General features: G+C 44.6%; 1 protein-coding gene across 1 annotated transcript in view; it reads right to left on the bottom strand.

The window, feature by feature from the left end:
- Positions 1–2,708: 2,708 nt before the first annotated feature.
- LOC108892532 (signal-induced proliferation-associated 1-like protein 1) overlaps positions 2,709–24,581 on the bottom strand; it is a 33,760-nt gene continuing 11,887 nt past the window's right edge. Inside the window, 24 exon segments of the mRNA XM_051078346.1 lie at positions 2,709–4,748; positions 5,166–5,244; positions 5,515–5,632; positions 5,824–5,970; positions 6,291–6,492; positions 7,385–7,547; positions 8,183–8,407; positions 9,294–9,575; positions 9,628–9,713; positions 9,982–10,064; positions 10,184–10,338; positions 10,439–10,569; positions 10,571–10,583; positions 10,690–10,947; positions 11,062–11,336; positions 12,481–13,060; positions 16,134–16,291; positions 16,615–16,718; positions 16,997–17,171; positions 17,333–17,353; positions 17,355–17,429; positions 17,431–17,523; positions 18,638–18,768; positions 18,910–20,617. Of these exon segments, the coding sequence (XP_050934303.1) occupies positions 4,605–4,748; positions 5,166–5,244; positions 5,515–5,632; positions 5,824–5,970; positions 6,291–6,492; positions 7,385–7,547; positions 8,183–8,407; positions 9,294–9,575; positions 9,628–9,713; positions 9,982–10,064; positions 10,184–10,338; positions 10,439–10,569; positions 10,571–10,583; positions 10,690–10,947; positions 11,062–11,336; positions 12,481–13,060; positions 16,134–16,291; positions 16,615–16,718; positions 16,997–17,171; positions 17,333–17,353; positions 17,355–17,429; positions 17,431–17,523; positions 18,638–18,768; positions 18,910–20,398 (5,187 nt within the window). The 5' untranslated portion in view covers positions 20,399–20,617 and the 3' untranslated portion in view covers positions 2,709–4,604.

Below are 24,581 nucleotides of genomic sequence, written 5' to 3'. Positions count from 1 at the left end.
CCATTCAAAGCTCTGTGTGCGAGGGGCTGCTCATTGCTTGTTTTCTTAAGCAGGCTATGATCCAAAGTCTGCAATTTTCCCACAACTTATATTTCTATTTCTGGGGCTTATCTCTTTTTACATTGCAAACAATTTCCATTTTTGAGCTTGAGGAAGGCTAACATGCTCTCGTGTGTCTGTCTCCAGCTAGTCCACTCTTGCATGTCTATGTTCTCCTCCTTCCTCTCTCTTCATGGAAACTCCGGAATCATTCAAGCTTAAATGGCAACTCGAACGAATGAACCTTTTTTTTCCCCCCACCCCTTGCAATAAATGAGATCCCAAAAGCCCCCGAGGAAGATACTCCAGAAATACATGGCACGGCCAATTTGTGAATGCATGCATGCAGAGTGAAGACACACACAGACACACACTTACAGATGTTTGTGTTGACAGAACCAGTTCACCAGTTATCAAAGAAGTATCCTTGCTTGCTTTTCTTCACTGTGCGTTTCTTCTCTCCTCCAACACTGTGTTGTTCTCTAAGTGGAGGTCCTGGCTCTGTACAGTCCCCCCTTTTCACTCCTTTTGAAAATATCTGAAGCAATTCAAATATTCTTCACAGGCAGGAAAGACCTTGAAAGCATGTTTTTTTAATATATCAAGCTGAACAGATGAAAGCCCAATTCTCATTAATAAAAGTACAATTTGTTCAGTATTTTTCTTCAGGCAAAAGGCAGATTAAAATTTGAACAACTCAAAACTGGTGTTCTCTGTAAATGCGGTAACCAAGGGAAACCGAGGTCAAACAACCGCGTGCCTATTAGAGTGTGAAACCATTCGTCGGCCTACAGTGCTTACCCCACACATTTCTCTAATACTTTTCATCAGGAAAATAGCAGGACTTTGTATTATATGCCCCCATCCCCCAGTTATTAGAGCTCTGCTATCGCACCTATGCATCTACAGCTCTATACATCTACCATATAGCAATATGACATAACCACCCTTCCCCCCCGATTACAACAAACCACACACATGACCCACACTGACTGCAGTGATCTGCAATCAGCATATCTTCCTGTCCCATGAGCTGCTCTGGCATTAAGGAGTGCCATCATTAACAAGGTGACAGACAGGCAGGCAGGAAGACAGACAGACAGACAGGGACTTCTCTAATCTGCTTTAAGGGGGCCAGCCCTGCTGTAATCTGCATTAATGCTAAATTATTGAACAGCGTGTTCACAGCCACACCACTGCCAGAGAGCAACACTGCAGGCCACACACACACGACACCACGGACACACTGCTCCTGCATGTAAAGTGATTCAAGAGGCGCGTGGCGTATTTAGAGCAAACACATGCAGTGAGGCTGATGTTGCTCCCCAATATGTGGACACGCAGAACAGGTGTGAAACTGTTAAAATGATAAGTTCATAAGTTTTCAAGACTGTTTTAAAACGTTATACACATGCCCATATCTGTGTTCAAAGAGGCTCTGGTCACTCTAATAGCTCCTTCTCTCCTTACTGGCCGTGAAGAGATGCTTTCTGGTGCATTTCCAATAAATGGTACATCTGAAAATGTGCTCAGTAGTTCTGTTAAAGCTAATGAGGCTTCCGCAGTCAGCAATAGTGTCATTAGTCCCAAATCCCTGCCTTTTAGCCATGCTAGCAGTGTGGATGTTGAGATAGCAATGTCAGATTGTCATGAGATTAGCAACAGATATTCTTCTAGGTCTCCTGAAGAGAAGTTCTGCTGACTATGGTGATCCTGTAATGTCTCATTAACACGTCTGAATTTTAATTTGTCCAGTACTGTGCTTAGTACTTATGTCCCAATACCTTAGCTTTACTTGGTGTTTAGTGCTAACTAGAAACAGCTAGCATGCTAAATGGCTAAACTGAGATGGTGAATCTGGGAAATATTAATTGTTAAACATCACTTTTGTTAGCATTGACACTGCGAAGTACGTTAGCATTGCTAGCACTTACGTTAGCATGTAGCTCAAAGCACCACGGTGCCAGAGTGCAGCCTCACAGATCCTCGTTGACAGTTTAACTTTGCAAATTTGTCTCCACTGCAGCTCATCAAAGTAAAGGCTGTGGAAACAGAGGAGGGAATTTTGTTCTAAAAAGATTCAAATCGAGATACCTGATTGATTTATGTAACTCAGACTGCTGAAGCCTCATTAGCTTCACCTCAACAAATGCTTTGAGTACAGACAAGAGGAACAGTTAGAACGAACAATACCTTAATGTACCTGAGAGTACATGCCAGTAGTTAATGTGAACATATGCTTTGAACTAATTGACGAAATATTTAACACAGCAACAGGCCACAATAATCAAAACTCTGCTAAACACATTGCAGTCATTACTTGGATACATAATAGTCCACGCCTTCACCGTGGCGTCTGTCTGGTCATCCTCATCCATCAATCTGTCCCATCCAGACTCGTTTCTGTCAGAGAGAATGCCTTGTGTAATCATGTCTAAGTGGAAAAACAGCACCTCTCTGTTAATCACAATACAACAGCAGGCAGCCACCTCCTGCCAGGTCACTGACGGGTATCCATTAACTCTTAACAACTACCTCAGCAGTTATATTGGTTTCCTGTTTTTGTCTGGTTTTGTGTCTCTGCGTTGTTGATGACATTCATGGTGTGCCTAAACCTCATCACGTCTGCCACAAATTAGCACACCAAAAGGCCACTCAGCAAGGCAAACTGTAATTCAACAAAATATCTTTAATAGATATAAACATTTGTACACATCACAGCTCAATGGAAACAGAATCACATGCTGTCACACATGTTAAGAATGAAGGTGCAGGGACGATCTGCTGTGCTAAGGGGCCTGGGACTCTTTTCAACTGAGTCCGGCTCATGGTCTTTGTCCTTCTCTTATCCCCCTGTTTATCTCTATCATATTTCTCCTGTCACTCTCCAGTTATATCCAAGCCAATAAAGCAGAAATACATCAAAAATAATCTTAAAAAATAAGAATGAAGGTGCAAATTCTGATGAATATCAAATCTCCTTATATACAGTTGCACAGTATCTGAGTACAAAAGGAAACAGTTACAGTATGAGGCTTAAATAAGGACTTTTGTCAGGTCGTGTACAAACCAAATTCAGGTTGGACTTACAAACAGATTTACACAGTACAGAAAACTGTAGCTGTAATTTTGGGATTTACACAATATCTTACTATGTAATCATATATTGAACAGTACCGATTTAATCTATTGAGAGAGTTAAGGATCAGATTGAGGCCTTTAGCATGCTATGGATGGAGGAGGGGGTCAATTCCATGTAGCATTTTACATGTTGTCAAACACTAGGTGGCACTGTCTATTTCCAACCTTTCCAGAAATAAACTAGAAGGACTTAAGAATAATAGTATTTTGGGTCAAAAGCTTGCCTTCTCCGGTTGGAACCTTTGTTTTGAGTTAAAGGATATATATTCTCTTATAAAGAAGGTCGACCATGATAAGTACATGCAGATCTCTAACTGCATATGGCTGTTTTTCTTTTCTTGGCCACTGTCTTTGTCATACTCTTTACATAAAGTATCATATCAAGGGAAGGAGTGAGAAAATAACTGTTAACATCATATATTTACAATAATCTGAATAAGTGACACTGAACTATAAATTTCTATATTTATGGCACCCATATTATTCTGTTTTTACAATATATATTCTTCTCATCAGCTTGAGACCAGTAGTCCTGTACAAGTTTTACTTGCTTTTAACCCTCTAGAAATCATACATTTGAAACACTTGTACAATCTTATTACATAGGCAATACAGACAGGCACTTGACCTTACAGTGTTTACAGTATGTGCTATGCAAAAGGGTCTCTCTGTCTGTGTCTACCTACCCACACTGCTACAGTAAAAGCATAGTGTCTTACATAGCTTCTTTACTTTTGGTTAGTAATAATAAAAAAAAGAAGTCAGTGCTGTTGTTACTGAATTGTGAAAATTGGAAAATCTCTAAACAGCAATTCATTTACAACACACTGTCACTTAATTCTTAGAAAGTGTCAACCTTTATCAGGGGAATACAGGGCTATTTTCACCAACCGTTGCATGAGATGAACAAACTTGAAATTACGTTGGAGCTTTTTAATTGTAAATCTGTTCACTTGTAATTAGGTTAGCTGGAGAGCTAAATGGGGACAGTAATTTTAAATCCCTTAAGGTTAGTTTCAACATCTCGCTCTCTCTGGCATGCAGGGATACCAACAATCCATTAGGTGGGACACAAAGCATTGTATCATTTCTGCAAAATCTTGAGGAAGGGAGTGCATGCTGATCAAAACTGTCACACAGTTACACCACTGCTCTTTTCTGTATTCATCTGTCCTTTTTGTAATGATTCTTTGTCTTTCATGGTGATTATACCACAGATACATGAGGTTGAAGAAGGATGGCATGTAAGTCCACGTTGGCACTGGTTTGTAAAAGCCCAAGAGAAACAGTTCATGTCGCAAGTTTTATATAAACAGTTTTTAGATGATCCTTCAAGGACCACAGAGTGTGCACAGTACTGAACAACCAAGTTTAAGATCAGCTTGAGTAGTGGTCAAACTCCTAATAAAGAGCTGTCAGCAGCATCAGTTCATGTCGATGGTGTTGAAGACCCACTCAGTGAACTTCTTCAGCTTGGCTGAGGCGCTGTAGGACTCCTCCAGGAGACGCTGGTTGTCCTCTCGCAGGCTCTGGATCTGAGCCTGCAGTGACGCCTTGGCGTCCTTCTCCTGATGGTGACACACATAGTTTTTGTGACCTTTTACATATTTATGCAATGAGCACCTTCTGATGACTGATGTAACCAGAGGGTTACCAAACACAGCACAAAACCCCTAGCGAGCAATCTGCTCTGAAATACGAGGCGTCTAATTTCGCTCTCCATGTTTGTGTGGGTTTGTTAATCATGTTACAAGTACATTTTCTTTGTGACATTTTCTTATTGCATACCATTTGCAGATTTTGTGGATGTCATCAGTGGTTAACTGTTTCATGTTTACGAAATTTAAGAGATTCAAACATCAACATTTTTTTACTTTCGGATATGCTGATTTGATATTTATAGCTTCTTGAATGGCTGAAGTAGTTTTACAAATGCTGTGAATCTCAGCAAAAGAGACGAATTCTCTCACTGAAGCTCAACTCACCTTTTTCAGGTCTTCCTGTAGCACTTTCACCATTGACTCCAGCTGGCTGACCTTCCCCATCAGACAGGCTGGAGTCTCCCTGTGAAAACACATATGTGGTTGAATAGGTGGTGTTCTGTCCTGTGCAGAAGACGTTTATGCAGGTTATCAATCCAACCAAAGACAACAACTGTTAATTTTTAATGATTTTTACTGGTATGTGGTCATTTGGAGAGGAGAACTCATTAGTGGTATGAGCTACAGTAGTGTCCAATTGGAGGGAAATCTGCAGGGTCTTCCATGGCACAGAGCTGGATACAAGTGGATTTAAACAAACACTGGTCCAGGGCCATGACCTGAGGCCTCTTACCCAGGCGAGGGTTGTCTCAGCGGGGCTGCCTGAGGCTCAGCCTGCTGGGGGCTGGTGGCTGCTGCATTTTCCGCCATGGAGCTCTCTTCTTGAGCTGCTAGGAAGACCAACCTCTGCTCTGAATAGAAAACAGTTCAAAGACACATTATTAGACCTAGAGAGAGAAGAAATACGGAGTAACAGTGCCCTCCTCTGGTGAGAATAAACAGTTGAGTTTCTCTGCCCCACCCTTTACTGCAAAGTAATATAAGTAATTACCCTTCACTTCCAATGATATTCTAGGAGGAAATGAAAACAACGTGTGCCTACCCTCAAAGGCCTTGGCAGCATCTACCAGGTGGGCCCAGTCCAGCGGGCCATCTGCCCCGGTGTCAGGCAGGGGCATGAGGACAGGATCCTGCAGCTGCTGCCTCTTCTCCTGCTCCAGCTCTGAGCTCTCTGGGGCTGACAGGTCTCCTGGGAAGGAGAAACAGGAAAGTAAAACACACTAGACAGGATTTTATCTGTTCTCCCATGACATTAAAATAGAGAAATTCTGTTACCAACAGCAATGCTACATTTAAAATTGAGACTGTAGGTAATATTTCAGGCTTGGGAAGTGTCTGTTTTCTGTTATTTGAGATTGAGACAAACCTCATTACCTGAAGACTGACTATGTGTTGCAAATCACATTATCCTACTTCATAAAATTTATTTTAGCTACAAAGAAAATATGTATTACACTTCCACCACCTCATCTAGGATCAACTGTAAATAAGATTAAGAATAAGACTCACCCAGGGATTTGTGTGACGCTCGCCGGCTTGGACCTTGTCGAGTAGTGGGTGAGCGTGGCATGGTGGAGCAGCTGAACAGAAGGTCAGTAGGCGTGTCACGTTGTCCACTGGAGGACGGCTCCCTCTGCCCGCTGTAGATACTCTCATCTGACAGAGTCCTCTGGAGGGAGCGACGACTGGGCGGCGGGCCCGGAAACAGTGGCTTTTGATAGGGATGGAAACAGACAAGAAGTGGCAAGGCTCTGGTAAAACAAAGTCTGAAATACTGCAAATAGCATAGAAGAATCCTGTTCAAATAAACAGTAAGTAAAGAAGAATGTTACTTTGTCAGTGGTTCCCAAACATTTTTTGGAAAGACGAAACCCTGCAGCCCCTTGTTGACCTTAAGTACCCCCTTCATTGACCCCACCCATTGTATTCCAAATATAATCTTATTAAGGGATTCTAAACTGGATGTTATTTAATGATATTAACTGGATAATCTCACAATTTTTTTTTTTTCATACAGCTGAATCGTCAATGTAGAACTTTTTTGCCCAAGTTTGCATTTGTGCTTAGAGTGGCAGAAACTGCATATTTCAACCATTCATCCATTACATTTTGCTAGCTAAGTTTTTGATTGTTACATTTAGCTAAGCAATTTCAACTTACCTTGTACCTGTTACATTTCATAGTTTTATCTTACTATTTCAATCGTTTTTTTGTTTTGTTTTTTAAACCTTTAGCTAACTTTTAGCTAGGCAAACTAATTTCAAGGTATCTGTTAACTTTAGCTGACATTTTCAAGTACTTGTTACGTCTAAATATTTCAAAACTATTTATTCATTACCTTTAGCTATTTCACTTCCCATTTTAGCTAACTCTTTCACTTTGTATTTAAATATGTTTTGTTTGTTTGTTTGAGTGTTTGTTTTTCAAAATCTTAATTTCTATTTGAGTTGAGTTAAATAGTTGAATTTTCTACACAGCCCCTGACAGCTGCAGAGGTATCTCCTGGGGTGAAAGTACCTCTTCTCAGGACTACCTGTACTACGTTATCTGTACTATATTACAAGTGTTAGTACATACTATTAGGCCACAGCCTTTCTCAGTACCTTCTCTTCACTTGTAGTGGGTGGAGGGCTGTCAAGTGTGATGAGCTTCTTCAAATCTTCTTCCAGGCTGGACTTGGCAGTGTGCCGCTGGGGTGACTGGGCACCCCGGAGATTGGCCCTGAGCTGTGGCTGACCACCCAGGAGACCGTCACTCTGGTGCCGTCTGGAGATAAAAGCAAAACCCAACTCAGACAGATCTCTTACATCCACATAAATTATATACAAAAATCAAGAAGCAAAGGTAGCGGGGTAATTGAGATGGTGGACAAGAGTTTAACAAGACATTCTTGTGATTAGAGGTCACCAGCTAGAAACATTTCTGAATGTTAAGTAATTGTAACTGTTCTCTTGACATGACACCTAATCACATAATTGCTTCACCAGGAAAAACTGTGGTTTGTTGAGCAGCTGCAGGGTGTGAAAACAGTAGCTGTCATCAACCACAAATGATGTGTTCACCCTTTGACCCAAACCCAAAGACATATGTTGCCTCAAATGAATGAAATGAGGCATGGATGTTTAGTCATCCCTTCCTGGTAACCAAACAATATTGATTAAGACAAAACCCAGCTACACCACATGGTGGCAGTGTTTACCAAATTAAACAAAGCATCAATATTAGCTGAGCAGTCACTGAGACAAAATGTGACAAAATATTCACTCCTTTCCTCTGTCTCTCCCACATCACAGCAGGATGCATTTCTTCACTGAATTATAATCTTTTCATAACACACATCACTGCATGAGACGCAGTTTTAAACATTCACAGATGTTTGGTAAAAACTATTCCTATCTTACTTGCGAGTGCTGCCAAAGTCCACAGAGTTGACAGTTCCCCCAGGTTTCCTCCAGCCAATCAGGTACTTTGAGGTCGCTCCTTGACGGGGATAGAAACTCTTGGTCCCCGGAGACTGGGAGTTCTGGGATGTGGGCGAAGTGGCTGCCGCAGCCGTCTCATCCTGTAGTGACACGGGGCTGCAGCCCTGACCCATCGGACTGCCTGAATGGCCAGAGCTTAGAGTGCTGGAGGCGAGACATGTGTATGGGTAAGGAAAGGCGTCAGAGACATTGATATTCATGCAATTGTAAAATACATGAGCAGAAGTGTCACTACAGCAATATTCATTCATCTGTCGATGTTTTTGTTTCATTTTATTTTTGTCCTTGGTTCAATTAGTATGATTGATGAAGAGCTGCTATCTTTAACTTGACTGAAAATTATTTTTTTCTGGTTCGAATTGTCAAAATATTTTAGCAGTTAGGACAGTCAGATTCTCTTTAAACCATCAGTAAACTTGTTCCATCACGATCAACTGATGAATTCATAAATAAAAAATGGGACACAATGTCCTTGCACTTCATTTCCAGCACCTTCAAATAGCATTTCTCTGTAGTTTGACATAAAAGCTTGAATTTTCAAGCAGCAAGTTTTGTGTCTGTGTGCATGCGCAAATGTGCGAGCACATACTATAAAACAAAGCTACCAATGTACAGGTCTGGTTGAGCGGAGTTATTTCTGGCTGAGTGGAGAGAAGAGAGGGGAGGAAAGCTTTGGTTGATTCAAAGGAAGTGGGATTTAGAAGAGGGGGAACAGTGCTGAGCTCACAGTCTGCATTTCTAGCAACTTCAAGCACTTACTTTCTATCATGGATACCGAGAGGTGGAGATACATACAAATGCAAAACACACACACACACACACACACACACACACATATACACTGTTATTCCATTCTTCCCCTGTCCCTTTGTTAATGCCAAACCGCAGAGCTTTGGACTTTTCCATCTGGTGCGGTACAGGATATATCTAGACTACAATGAATCACTGTCTATTTAATGAAACATTGATGCAAGGGGCACAAATTCCTGAGCTGCCTAACACAGCTGACACTAACAGAACAGCAGCACACCTGGAGTGGGAGGTGGCATCACTCAGGCTGTATGAGCCACTATCAGGAACTAGTGGAAAGGCTGTCGGGCTCTTCGCTGGGATCTCACTGCTGCCGACGGCAACGAGGGAGTCTGGCGTCGGAGGTGAAGCGTCGGCGGCTCTCTGGCTGCCCGCTGGGTCGTCCTGCCACGGGATTTTGTCTTTGGCCCTGAAGGCGCCTGTGGAGGAAGCAGTGCTGCTTTGGGTGGCAGTGAAGGAGGTGGCATCAATGCCACTATCGGTGGAGGCAGCCCTGAAGGTAGCCGTTCAGCTCTAGATCGCTCCGCACTCCCGAACGCGAGCCGACTTCGTACCATTTGTCATCACTGTGGGCAGAGCTGGAGGCATTGCTTGAGAGTGTGTTGCTGCTTGACTGGCTGGACGAATATGGAGCATCCACCTATTGACAAATGAGAAATCACAGCCATTTTCAAACAAACAAAAAAAAAAAGATTTTACTGTACATATTCCCAAAAATGGTTTTCCACTGAGTCTCTTTTGTATCACTTGAATGACTTGAAGAACCCATGGTTGCTTATACCACAGTAGTACTTAAGCAGATGTTTGAAACATTTTAATGACAGTCCTTAGTGCAGTTTGGTTTACACATACTGTAGCCGCTTACAAAGCAAGGAAATTACATATGGTGCTTGTTGATTCTAGCTCACCTTAGTGCTTTTGTTGGGAGACATGTGGCTGCTCTGCTCTGCTGGCTGCAGTCGAGGAATCACCACCTTGGAAACCACAGTGTCTGTAGGAAGCAAAGACATATGGGTAATGAGGTCTCTAGATAAATTATATCATAATAAAAGCTATGTTTCATTTGATGCTATTGCTAATACACAGAGCTAAGGTTGGAGTTGCTCTCACCTGGATTGGTTTTGTCCCCCAGTCTGCTGGCTGCGTCACCCTCCCCAGGTCGGGACCATCCGACTCCAGTGCTAGAGCACACTTTGATCCCATTGATCCCGTCACCTGCTACCTGCCGCACAGATGTCACGGGGGACTGGCAGTTGTTATTAAACCTAGAGGGCAGATGAAGAAGGTCACCTATGCTGCCAGGCTGTGCAACAGGCCAATTAAGTGTACAGTATGTAACCAATTGCAGGGAACAGAAGAATGTACCCATCAGGCATAGATTTCTGTCTCCAGTGGCTCGAGCTCATGGTGTCTGTGTATGAGAGGCTGGAAGGGGAGTTTGTGTTGTGCATTGTTCGTCCCATGACGATGGAGCAGGCCAGAGCGTAGTTGTCAGTTTCCCGGGGAATATCTGCGAGGACACATGTGGATGTCATTAAGAGAAATGCTAGTGTCAGACAGTCCTTGTGTTCAGTGTGTCTGCAAGTTTCACATTAGCATCATATTTATTTTTTCACCTTTTGGGGTTGAGGGGCCGGCCGTCGCTGGACACACTTCGAGGAATAGCGGCAGAGTTACGGTCACTAAAGTCTGAGGGCGGGGCCTTGATCAGTGTTCCCCCTGTGCCAGCAGCGCGTGTTTGAGGGCTGGATGAGGTACGTGGCCACTTGGTGTTGTTGTTGGTGGGGCGGAAGGGGAACTTTAACTCATAGGGCATGCCCTCCTTGTGGTTCTTGTAGTCAACCAGTGGCATGTGGTAAATTTCTGAGCAGCCTCTGTTGGCACATGAAGTGTTGTTGCAGTCAGAATAATACTTAAAAAGACTTAAAAAACTACAAACAGCCTGCATCAACTGCAGTTTCTCCTGCATCTATGGAATTTCACTCTACCTCCGTGGTGTGGAGTCCTCATGTGGAGGAATGATGACCACCTTCACAGTGACAGAGGTCCGGAGCAGGTCGATCATCTGCTCATGAGACAGTGAGGCCACCGCCACCTTGCAAATCTCCACCAGTCGGCTGCCCTGCCTGAGCCCAGCCTGCCAGGCGTAACCGTAGGGCTCCACCTCCGCTACGATGCCCTCAAAGTTTACATGAAAGCCCAGTTGGCCTAAAGCATTACGGCGCAGGGTCATCTCTGTGGTCTGACTACCCTTGGTCAACAGCTACAGAGCAGACAGAGTGAAGGAATGGAGGTGCAAGGGTAGGAATCAGAGAAGGAGTGGAAGAAATGCACAGTGTAAACCATTTACAAAAACCAAAACATTCTGAATATTTAGCATTAGCATTTCATGCATCAGCAGCTCTAATCCCACACAGGCTGAGGCACATATTTTAATCACATACCATGAATACAAGCACTTTAATTCAAAATATTTGGTACACTCCCCTGATAGCTGACTATCTTTAGACACCCTGTCTAGCCCTTCATCTACCTGTGGGAAGTTAACTGAGAAGCAGATAGTGGTTAGTGAATCACAACAGAAGCTGAGCTCCAGTTAGCTACTGTTCTGATGTAAGTCATGATGCCCACAACAAAGGCCATGAAAGAGAGAGAGAGAGGAAAAAAAAAACACATTCCTGCTTCTCAAAGAAAAGCACTTGCCAGTACTGGTAGCAGGCAACAGTAATTTTTTACTTTGTTTACCATCAACTAGAGCTACTCTGTCAGAGGAGTGATTTAACTGCCCCACCAAAAAGCTGTGCCTTACCTACACTGCATTGAAAACCTCAGTATGATATCATATCACCAAATGACTATGTATTATGCCTAGCATGACTTATAATCATAGAGTCAACAAAACAGCTGTGGCTTTTTGGTAACTGCATAATTTGAGGCTACGCCCTTATGTTGCTATAATAACATCAACAATACTTATTTTTTTCATACTTATGTTGTCAGAGAAGTGGACAAAGGGCACAGCATGCCCTTCATGCTCTCGATCACAGGACTGATGGCACTGGAAAACCTCATTAAGCACTTTTTGTCTTCTTACCTGTTCAGTGGCTACAGGGACACACAAGAAGGCCCTGACCTTTGTACTCATTGATACTGGTTCTTTGATTAAGAAATGTGTTTATCCAACCGTTGTAGTCGTTGTAATCTGATAAGCTTTCAAAAATGAAAGTATGATGATGAAAGTAGTAATTCATTTAAGATAGTCTGACGTAAAAGAACTTATGTGTGTGTTTATTACAAGCTGTTTGTCAGACACAGGGTGTTATGCTCAGTGTGACCTCTGATGGCTACAACAGATGGTGTGTGCTAATGAGATGTACTGTCATAGACAGTAGTGGAGCCCCACTGACCTCCAGTCTTTTGACAACCTCGCCAAAGTCTTCTGTGTTGTTATTGATGGAACGCAGTGACACACTCTCCCCACGCTCATAGTAGATCTTCATGGAGGCGGGGCTCCCCGTTGACCAACCAATCACATCACGTGTGGCACAGTTAAACACGACCGCTTTGGCCTCCTGATCCAATAGGATGATGAAGTCATTGGAAATGGCCAATAAGCACTCACGCTCCGCGCCGGCTACCTGATCTTCAGCGTGCACCTGCCAGGTCACCGCCCCCAGACTCCGAAGCTCCGCTCCACTGTATGGACGCACCTTCTCCCGTCGTTTGTGTGCCAGAGAGATGAAGGGGAACTTCCCAGTGGGTTCTACTGGGGTGCTGGTCACATGACGCTCCGCCAAGTCCCGCAGGTACTCCTGCCGGGTGCGTGTTGCCATGGCACCAAACTTATCTGACTTGTGGGCAGCGTTCTCAGCGTTGATGACTTTGGCCAACAGGAAGTCCCTGAAGACAGTGGACTTGGGGAAGGTCACGCCCTTTGGGATTGGGGGGCCGAAGGAGGGAACGTCCTGGGAACGAGTAACAGCCACACTGCAGAGAGAGAAGACTTTTTATTATGTCTTTGCTTCAAGATACAAAGTATTAAGTGGTTAGTAGGCAGTTTGTTTGTTTTACTGCCATAAAACACTATACGCAAAAAATATTTGCAAAAATGTCATGAAACAAACACAGACATTAAGAACATAGAACTTCAGTTCAATGTAATATGATCAAAGACAAAAAACCTAAATAAATACAAACATCATTTAATACAGAAAAGATGTGCATTGTCCTTTAACCAGGGAAAAAAAGTCTGGTGTGATATGTTGCAAGGACAAACAGCACATGGGCTTGTAAAAAGCATAGTGGAGACATCTTTACATGGTTCCCCTGAGGTATTGTTGCCTTTGACCTGTTTCACTTGTGAGCATAAAGGAGGGCGTTAAAATTCCTAAGGGCAAGGCTCTCCTCTTGTTACCCTCTACTGCTCCTATTCCATTTGCACACAATGACTGTCCTGGAGTTGCATTACTGTAAATTAGTAAACAGGTGTTGGTAATGCAGCCTCATACCTGTTGTTCATAAGAAAATGGGCTCAGTGTAAAACAAATTCAGCTAAGTGTGCTTTTAAACTTATTGGGATTAATTTACCATTTGGGAAGAGATGTTTGGATTGTCCCAGCAGCTCTTAACATGTTTATACCCACTCTAGCTGCATAACTCCTGCTGTTAAGTTTTAGGTTTATATAGAGGGTATATGTATATACAGGCATATACGCTAAAAGCACACAAGTATGTGAAAGCCAAGGAATGGCCATGGATAAGCTGATGTGACAGTCCTGACATCCAGTCCATCCAGTCCATTAAACAGATAACACAGCCACTGCCTGTAGCAGAAATGTTGCAAACCACGCCTGACTACACCCGCCGTATAAATACTATACATCCAATCATAGTTGACAAGCCAGCTTCCAGTGCTGACACCCTGCCACTCTCTGCTACATCATGGTATGGAGGAGTCGTGGTGCAGCTAGAGCTAGCAAGCACAAACGGCCTACGTTCCCTAAACAAAGATCTAGTTATGCAATCTGCCTTGTTGGCCCTGTGTGACTTTGAGGCAGCGGCTGAAAGCAGCAGATTAGCACCCCGCTGGCCCCAGGCCACTTACTCCTCTAATGCTTCGGCCTGGCTCAATATGACCTGAGCATTATCCAAATCTCAGCAGCAGGCAAAAACAGGCTATTAATAACTGTATGACTCAAGAAATCATAACATATACTTTATTAATAGAGATTACAGAAGTAAAGACAGAGCATTACTGAATTGTCTTATGCTAGATGTAAGGACACTGTGTTGAAAAGATGACAAAAATCTAAAGAATCGGCTCTTTCAAGCTAGTATGTGTGCAGGTAAGAATCCGCGTGAGTGTGATGCGTGATGTGTGTGGGTGTGTAGTAATCATCTGAAATCCATGGGGTTTGGTCAAATCACTGCATCAGTTACTCTGCACAGTTTTTACAAAGCCAACACACCACACAAACACCTATAACTTACCTCCTGTTCTCACCAAAAATGAACCATGCTCTTTACAGTACTGCAGCAGAATACCCTGAATGTTTGTTGCAATCCATGCGAGGCAACAAACCGATTTGCTAGGTCAATGCTAACTGGATTCTGTTCTGTAGCTACGATCCAATGCAGATACAGTCAGTATGGAGTGGCAAATCCTTGTAGCTGTTCCAGTTCTCTTCTCCAGACCCAGAATTTTTTCCAAACCACCAGGGAAAACATCCAGGGAAAGACTTGTGACAGTCAGGAGTGAAGTATTGACATATGGTACCTCGATCCACAGAACATGAGAAGAAGCCAAAGGCTGGGGAGTGTGTAAGGGACTCTGGGTGGGGTAGTTAGGATTGTCCTCAAGGATTCCGTGTCTTGCGCCTCTCCGTTTCATCCATAAGGCAAACCAAGAGAAACAGCATATCACCCTTTCTCCTCTCTCTTTTCACAGAATATAAACCAGAAAATGCTCCTTTTTAGGCAAAAAGCAAGCTGAGCAAAGTCGTCCACTAGTTGATGGGATGGAGTAGATGGTCAAAAAAAAACAAGGAACTTGCCAGAGAGGGGTAAAGAAGAGGGGCTCAAAATAAATTAGCCCAAATTTGACGCGAGTGTGAGCTGAGAGACAGAAGGCTGGCCTGACCCGTCCGCTCCTGTGGTGGACTCTATGAGCTCTGAGGGACTCTGCTCTCAACAATCCTCCCCGCTCACATGCATGTCCGGGTGAAGAGAGCACTTCATGTGCATGGCGCTAACTCCTTCAGACCACTCCAGCTCACGCTGCCCAAAGGCAAAGTGGCAGGCAGGGAGAAGACGATGAGGAGGAGGAGAAGGGAAGGGGAGAGGGGAGAGGGGAGGGGTGATTGTATTATGTGAGTGTGTGAAGAGTGAGCCTTAAAGTGAATTAGTGTGCGAGGGGAAAAAAGTGTGTGCATGTGTGTGTGTGTATAACTTTGTGCAAGTGAGCATGAGAAAGAGGTAAAAGGAGAAATGGGAGTACGGGAGTGAGAAGAAGCAACTATGTGTGCATAATATCTGTGTATGCAAAGCGCAGGAAGTGTGTGTGCGGTGGGGTAGCGATGCATAAGTGTAAACGCCACAGAGTTGCAGTCTGATCGTCACGAGGCCGCAGAGGAGAGGAGAGGAGGAGGACTCCCATCAGTTTGACAGCTATTGCGGGACCAATCTCTTCTATTTGATCATAATCAAACAAATGTAAACTTCTGCAGACGCACTGTTGACACGAACGTACACATCAGTCCAGAAAACACTGGACGGTGGTCACGCACCAGGCTTTTATGTTTGACCCATGCCTTCCAGTCAATGCTTTTGTCTTAATGCTATCCACCTGCACGAAAACAACACCGCTGGAAAAACTCTGAGAGTAGTGTGGTGCTTTCAAGGGAGCACTGAGATAGAAAGTTAGAATAAAACACAAACCACATAACATGAATATGTGTGTGTAGTTTGCATTATGATCCTTACATATTATGGGTTGCTCATTATGCCCACTTCTGTGATAATTCTGCTTTGTTATCTCTCCTGATGTAACGCAAAGACCCACCTGTAGCATGTGTTGTCGGAGCAGGGGTTGTGCACCCGGACGATGATGAAGACATGTTGAAAGTGAGAGCGAATGGCCTTGGGGGTGAAGGGGTGAGCACCGGGCTCCTGGAACACTATAGTCACAATGTCATTCCCAATGTGGCGCTTCCTCAGCAACTAGTCAATGAAAAACAACAAAGTCTTTATCAGAGAAGTATTGGACCTGAATCTGAAAGTAAAAGGCATGTCAGTCACATGGTACAGTCCATATAATGACAATCAAAACCGTGGCACTTGAGACAACAGGAGCCTTCAGAGTGATAGCTGGATGGGAATCAAATCTGACACCTGAGCCATAAGTCATATCATGCATTCCTCTGAATGATACGCCCTTCCTTTAGGGGTTCATTTGGCACATCTGTTTCCAAACAAAGGAGTCTTCCATTTCCTGATAAGCAGCTAATGGTATACCACAAAAAGGCTGGGCTCTCCAGCTTTACCTGTTGTTTGTTGTTGGGTGTGTAAGGCAGCAGAGTCGACACATGGAACATGATCTCATAGTCCTTGTAGGAAGTGTACAGGGAGTGAGTGCCTGTGGAATCCGCTGCAGGAAAAGTAGCAATACAGTGTTGAGACCCATGATACAATTACTGCCATCCATCTCTCTCACATGTGCACTCTGTGTGCTCAGTGTTCTCAGTGAGGCAGGATGCAATTTCACCACAACCTAAACAGCTAAGACAATAGTGAACTGTGGATCAATGTCAGCGTGGATAAGTGTGGTAAGGCAATCAACTGTAACAGAAAGGCACAAAATCTGTGTGTGTGTGTGTGTGTGTGTGTGTGTGTGTGTCATCTAGAAGGCTGTTTGGGAATTGTTACTTTTGGTATCCAGCTGGGCTCTGTACTTGGTGAAGCCCTTGAGGCGAACCTTCTCCCCCAGCAGTTGGAGGAACTCTTCCAGGGCAGGACCGGCTGTCTCATTGTTGTACATCTCCTCCTCTGTGCTCTGGCCTGCTCTGCAGTACATCACCCCCACCTTCACCTGAAAACTCAGCTGGGGAGCAGCAAACACATAGATACAGTGCATCTTTAACGAGGACTTCTTCAACTGAAACGCACAATACCTTTAGTGTAAGGATAAACTGACAAAAAACTCACTTTTAATTCAAAAGTAATTCAATTTTAATCATTTGTATGATATAATCATCCTCCTACCCCTTGTTCATCCAGTTTCATTCAGCTGTTCTGTGACTTTGGGTGTGTTGAGGGCCAGTCTGAGGCAGGACAGATCCAGCTCAGGGAGAAGGTACTCCTAATACCTCTTTGATGGGCAGCCCTCGGGTGGTGCCGTGCTTAGAGGTGGAAGGCACTGCATCCTCCAGGATAGAACCTCGCAGAGTTGTCAGCTGAATGAACGGGAGACAGGGAGGAAGAGGAGATTACAGTGAGGAGGGTGAGAAGACAAAGAATGCACCTCAGGAATCCCTGGTGTGCTTTGAACTTCCTCTTGGAGATGGCAAAACCTGCCTGCCCAGACATCAATGAAAAAAAAAGAAGATCCAAGCCACTGTGGTTTTTAAAGTAATAGCAACCTCTTATTTTACCCTTAAAGAAGCAGACATGAAACAACAACACAATTATGACTCAAGGCCTAGGGTAAACAGAAAATGGAACTGAGGACGAAGAGGTGGGAGGGCTTGTTCAAGCATTCTGTGTACACAGAGTCTGCATTGTGCTGGGTTCTGGGAGTGAACTCAATCACTCTGCTATCATAAGCAGCTGGAACGGACGGAGACTTTCTCCCCTGCAAGCTTGAGGCTGTGCAGCGCCTGTGTTTACAATGGACCTGTGTTCCCTGTGATTGGAAGGTAGGATAGGGAGTGGGGGTCCTGAGGTACTTCAGTCTAAAGTGTGGGGTTTTTAATCACATGCACCTGTCCCGCTTTAGTCCACAATAAACAGCCTAAGGCAGGTGCCTTTACGCTGTTGGGCAATACATGTCTAGATTACCCCTAACCCAACATTAACAACCCAAAAACCCAAGCCAAACGCAGAGGACTTGGAGCCAACATTGCAACAAAATATGACAGTCTATTTTTTACTGAAACAGAAAAGAGAAGTAAAGCTCTCCACACAGTGGTTTGAGGTTGTTGGGCACTGACAAGCCTCGGAGGCTGGAAGATGAGTGCACTTCCTGAAGTTTCTTCACACATTGCTGATATTGGGAGACAGCTGAATAGCCCGAGGGCTGCTTGCATAATAAAAAACTAGAACTGAGAGTGGTTTTTACCTCTAGCTGGTCTTGCTAATATGGAGCTATTGAGCTACACACACCTTCTACTTGTATAAACAGGATATAAGACTAACAAGACAAACAGAATAAATAAGCCTTTTCTCACACTCAACCAAAATAATTTCACAAATTTGTGAAAGCACTAAAGAAAAGTGCAGGAAGGATTAGTGTGATGTGGTGCTGAGGTTAAGGCTTGGGTGTAGGCAGGACAGGACACTGTGGCTGACCTCGCTGGTTCTGAAGATGAGGCGGTAGTTATACTGCTGGCCATGCTCCTTGTCCTCCTCGAGCTTCTCCCTGCGCAAGCTCACCGCCACTGGACCGAGTGCCTCGTCTATGCCGAAGTAGTTCCAGTGCTCTGAGGCAAGGGAAGCGGCAGAGAAATGGGCACAGTTAAAACAAAAACATCTGCTGGGGGATGTACAATATTACTGTCTTAAACAACACACATTTATATGCTAATGAGTGGATGTAATGAAAGCAGGTAAATGCATCTTACCTCTAAGGTAGAAGAACTTCCTGTAGTAGTAGGCTCCTAAGTCCACGTGCTCCACGATGTATTGTTTGCCCTTTTCGCTGAGTGTGCTGGGGCCTTCCTTTGGTCCCTCGAGCACTGCTACTCCAGCATTTGTGCAGTGCGTGCTCACAGATGTTTCATACAAGTTTCCCTCCCCACTCAGTGTCCCTGAACCACTGTTACTTGTTCCACCACCCACAAGCCCGTGATACCCCGCCCCGCCTGCTCCCAATCTGCGCCTTCCGTTGCCATCAGCGCCTATCTCGTTGCGGAAGCACGGGCAACTCAGCAGCATTTCATTGCTCTGTTCGTCACCTGCTTCCAGACTGGGACTGTCCCTAGAACTGAGCTCTTCCTGGCTGCTGCTTGGGGAGCTGTAAGGCAGGCTGTGGGTGGAAGAGAGGGTGGAGGTAGCTGAGGCTACAGCGGCGGCAGAAGCCCCAGTGGTGGTGTTTTTCCTCTTGCCTGCAGTCTGCCGCAACTGAGTAATTTCGTTGAGGTCGAACAACATGCTCTGAACATCGTAGTGGGCAAATCCTCTCTGACACACCCAGGGCTTAAGAGGGGGGCCCGTGTCCTCTGTCCGGCTGTCCTCTGCATCAGACCCTGCTCTGGGGGAGTCCAACTCACCCCGTACATTCCTAAGTTTGCGGAATATAGACTCACCCCCTGTCTCTGATTTAGTGCGTCTTTTTGGGGGCTTGTCTCTGTCCTTGGTTTTAGGAGGCTGGCTATCTGCGTCCTCCTGAAGATCAATGATGGCCTGCTGTGGCCCAACATTCAGCATGTCCTCCAGTTTCTCTGGAGCGGGGCTACGCTGGTCAACTTTATCCCCCTGATAGACCTTGAGCATTTCAAAGAAGCTTTCACCAGATGCTCCGTGCTGATCTATTGAGGAGGTGCTACCATATTCACGGTGAAGAGGGGACCATTTAGCTGCCGATGATGGACCCCAGTCCTCCCCGCTGTCCCCACTGCCTTCCATCTCACTGATAGTCATATCACTGTTGCTGCGCTGACGGATGCGTCTCTGCCGTGGGTTTCTATGTGCAGGACCTCTGTAGTCTCCCGGGGCCAGGTAACGGGTGTCAGGGCTGTAATTGTTTGCCTGGGCTTGGGTGCGATTCTTCAAAGTGTTGTGGATGTTACGCAGCATTGATGAGTCCTGAGGGCTCAGAATAGAGCCTAACTTAATGTGACTTTTTCCAGCAGAGGGCACACCAGAGTTCTCTGGCTCTGTCGATGAGTGCCACAGAGCCCCTGTAATGTCTTTCCTCGGTGGCCAGTCAGCCACCCGAGCCCGTACACCCATTTTAGGCACTCCTGTGCTCACAGTGGCATGGACATTGTCTGTGCGGGTTGGCACACCCCCTCCATTGACCATACGGAGGTGGCGGGTGTAAAACTCATCAGTGGCTGGGATGGTACCCCCGACAGTGCGCTCCATGGGTGGGCGCTTCAGGCTGGTCATGACACCAGTGCCAAAGGCTAAAGGCACTTAGCAGGTAGACATGGCTGCCTCTGGGATGGAATGCTGCTCCCTGACTTCATGAGCAGATTGATTGTCTGGATCAACAAGTGAAGACGCAGAAAAAGTGACAGGGCAAACCCAACTCTTCAGCACTCAAGCTTGCATATTGCTTCCCCAACTGCATTGACACGGCCACATGGCATTTTTCGTCATACAACCCTGGAGAGAAAAGAGAAATCAGTCAGTACAGACATAACGATAGTTTGATATTAGGACATCTAATGAAAGAATACTGCCCTCATATGAGAGGGCATCATGTAACATTCTCTGTGGAAATGTGTGGGATCATATATATATATATATGAACCTGCTGAGCTGGTGAAAAGTCACTGACATGTTCAATTTCAGATAAGGGGGCCTACTTTTCAAACCAATTTCAGCATAAGCATCGAGGGGAAACATGAAAGCTCAGCCAAATTCAAAAATGAGTTCAACAATGCAAGTCATTTTTTTCTTGAAAGTCTGAGCAAAGTGATGCCTTTGCCCTTAATAAGTTAATTTATCCAAAAGGGATGGTGAAGATGACTTAGTTGGCCATTTAATAAAGCGGTTAAGGACTTATGTCATAACCAAGATTACATCCGAGTGAGAGAAAAATCATGTGGATCTATTGATACACTTCTATCTCTTCAGCTGGCACAGCTCTGACCTCCCTCTGACACAGACTCTTGGCTTCTGACTTGTCTGAAGTCTCTCACATGCCTCTTCAGTAACCAACATTAGTGAATTGTAATGCAGAGTTGCAGTTTTTGGGATCAAATATCCCAGGCTGCACATCAAAAAGCAAAGGGGCCCTTTGAAAGTCATCTGAGAAGTGGATGATGATCCTCTGCCTGACAAATCGGGCCAATTTGGCAGTGAGACACTGGGGGAGATTAAGGCTCCGCTCTCAGTCGGCCCTGCCTGGCTGTGGCTGTGATCACATTAGCCACTAGCAATCAGTGCACTGTGACGGGCCTACAGCACAGCCACCTTCACACTGCATCCCAACATCAAGGCAGACAAAGACGCATACTCTCCTTAGTAGAAAGAGGGCAGTCACCTTTGCTTTAAACAATTAAGGTAATGAAAGTCAGAGAAACAGAAAGGGATGCATAGTGCCATCTAGCCAGCAATATTTCCACAATGGCACAGTCAACTGTTCCCTAGACAATGCAGTTTGATAATATCAACATCAATTTACAAGTCAAAATAGGAGTGCATGTGTAAAATCTCAAGGCTCTGGAGATGATTCAGTTTTCAGAGTGCCTGAGGCGACATATCCCCAGTTAGCCTTACTTCAAAACATGGGAGAGTGTTTTCTGACACAAACCTCTAAACCTGTGTATATTATGAAGCATAGACCCCGTCTGTTAGTCCAATATTGTGCAAAAACAAGCTGTAAAAATCTTGCAGCAAGACATAGAGGCATGATTCCTGTTCTAATCCAACATTGTGTCAAAACTGTCATTCGGTTTGCCAATCAAAAATGTTGCTCTTATCTCTTAAAACCACAAACAACAGTAGCGATCAGGATCCTCAGACTGTTGGATGTGTGTTGTATGTGGAGCCTGATATCCCTAGACTCTAATAATAAGCCAATCAGAGCAGAATTCTTCACAGAAGATCCTCAAATGAAATGGAAACCCAGGATGTCACAGCTTCATGGTTGCTTGATAAGCGCCTTAAAGGCCACCAAGATACACACCCACAGCACTTTTATGCACCCTTCATGCATCTTTTGAAATCTTCAGCCAGAAGAAATTTTAATAAGATGAAAGAAAATATCTCCACTGTGATCTTCCATCTGTCACACAAGGAGGGTTTCCCACTATACACTCCTCAAATGAATGAGCATCTATTCTTTGGGGCATGGCAATAGATTAAGAGTCTGGAGCAGATTCATAAAAACTTGTTAATTAATTGATTAAAAAGAACTCATTCATGTCCTACTAACACCCTCTTTCTCTGACATGAATATGAGTGAAAATAGTCAGGGAATGTAAGTTAAATTGCAAGTCCAGTCCCAGAGTGTTGGGCCTCATTCCCTTCATGTTGCTGAGAGTCCACAGGGACCGACAGATGAATAGAGGCAACACACACGCATGCACGCACGCACGTACACACACACACACACACACACACACACACACACACACACATGTCCCAGAAAACAGGCCTCTAATCTCCGCGCTGACGGACATGCAGACAGACGACTGGCTTCATGGGTCTTGTCAGATTAAAAGGAGGAGTGTGGCATTGAGACTGAGAGAGTGTGTCTTGTGTGCGCTTGTGTGACCGAGAAAGACAGGTTGAAAGCATGAGCGAGGCAGTTCAGGGAGAAACGGGGAGAAAACCCAGAAAAAAATCAAAATAAAACCAGCGTAACAGTCTTTTTTTTTTACACCCGTCCAGACATATTCTATCCATCCCCTGCAGAATTAAAGAGTGTTTTTTTTTGTTTGTCTGTTTTTTTTTCACAGGTCGGTGGGACATGTCCAAACAGCTTGAGTATGGCGACTAAATGAGGCTAACTTCCTGTAATTGGGGGTCTGACCTCCCAGCTGGTCCACAAGGCCTGTTGAGAGATGAGCAAAGAGGCAGTACAGACGAAGGGCTGGTGACATCACGGCACACCTCTGAAGAACTACAATTTGTTCTTCCAGTTGCAGGGACGAGTCTAGACACAGAGGACTGATAGAGTAAGTATGTCCCTGTGAAAACTCAGACAGCAGGCCCTCCAGGATCTTGTGACAAAACATATACATACTACATGGAGTTAAAGGTGGAAGACAGACAACAGCCAGTCAGCAGGACAGATGAATAGTATGATGAATCACACACACATGAACCTCAGGGTCTGACTCTTTCAAACCTGACTCACAAAAATCAGAGCAACTCAAGCAAACCTAGAGAACAAGATCTGAGTCATCATTTTAAGACACAGCTTGGGGTTCTAGACATTCTTAAAGTTTAGGGTCTCCTGCAGGGGAATCCCAATTTGCTGAGCTGGCTTGGCAAGCTGGTGCCCCAGGAAGAAAGGACGGCATGCTGGAGTTGAAAGACTCTTCGTCCCGGGTCTCCAAACAGAGAGGGAATGAAGTTTCCCAGTAGACTGGGCAAGTGTTTCCAAAGCTGAGACAAAGGAGCTGAAGGATTGCCCTACAAGCTTGTAATTACTGCGTGCTTGAAAGGGACTAAGGGGCTGTTTGGCTGACACCATTGGCTTTCAAACAGGCACCCTACCATTTAGCCCATTGGCTCTCCCTGTCTCCTAATCTTCCCCTGCTCTAAGGGCTGACTGGGCTGCTGGGCAGCAGGCACAAAGGTCCCTCTGTGCTGGCTTGGGCAAGACTGGGGCCCCATTCCAACACGGTGAAGTCTTTGAAAATTGCCTGGCAAGGGGACTTCACGATGGCTGTGTATACGAGGCCTGCCAGGAAAACCAGTTGAAACTAAATGCAAGCGGAGCTGAAGAGATGGAGAGGAAGCAAACACTGAACTAGAATTTGGAAACAAACAAAGAACAAAGAACTAGGAGAGAACAGAGGAAAGCATGAAGAATGGTTCAACTGGACAGAAAAGTAGAAAAGAAGGCTTTCGACAAAAAGTGGAAAATTATCTGTGTCGAGTGTCGGTGTGAGAATCATATCAGGATCATTTAGCTGTTCTGTAATCCACTGACTCACTGCTGCAACACATATTAAGTGGCAGATGACTGAGATTTGGAGAAGTGACATGGGAAAAACATTTCTTTCTGGGGAAGTTTTGTATAAATAACTAAAGACTGGAGCCAGACTGCAGTTAAACCTCAAAATCTTCCACAATAAGAAAGCTTGCCCAGAAGGTTGTGTGCAGGTCAAACGGAGAATTACAGCTTCAGAGGAAAAAAAAAATCTGAAAATCTGCAATAGTGCTAAATCCACAGACTCCTACACAACATCATTTCCTGTCAAGGAGGGAGTGAGGGGTAAACTGAGGTCTCTGCACATCCACTGATGTGTAGAGACCTTGTGTAGCCCAAAACATGGCTGTCTGTAAGCCCATAAGCACAACAGATGGACTGCAAGTAATAAAGCATCTCCGCCACTCCCTGTCTTTCCACCTGCCCCACTGTTTTTTAGCCTTTTTCTGTCTTCCTCCT

The sequence above is a fragment of the Lates calcarifer genome, linkage group LG19 (genome assembly GCF_001640805.2).
Source record: "Lates calcarifer isolate ASB-BC8 linkage group LG19, TLL_Latcal_v3, whole genome shotgun sequence".
NCBI classification, from domain to species: domain Eukaryota; kingdom Metazoa; phylum Chordata; class Actinopteri; family Centropomidae; genus Lates; species Lates calcarifer.
The sequence above is the reverse complement of the archived record's forward strand: the minus strand, read 5'-3'. Positions and strand labels throughout refer to the sequence as shown.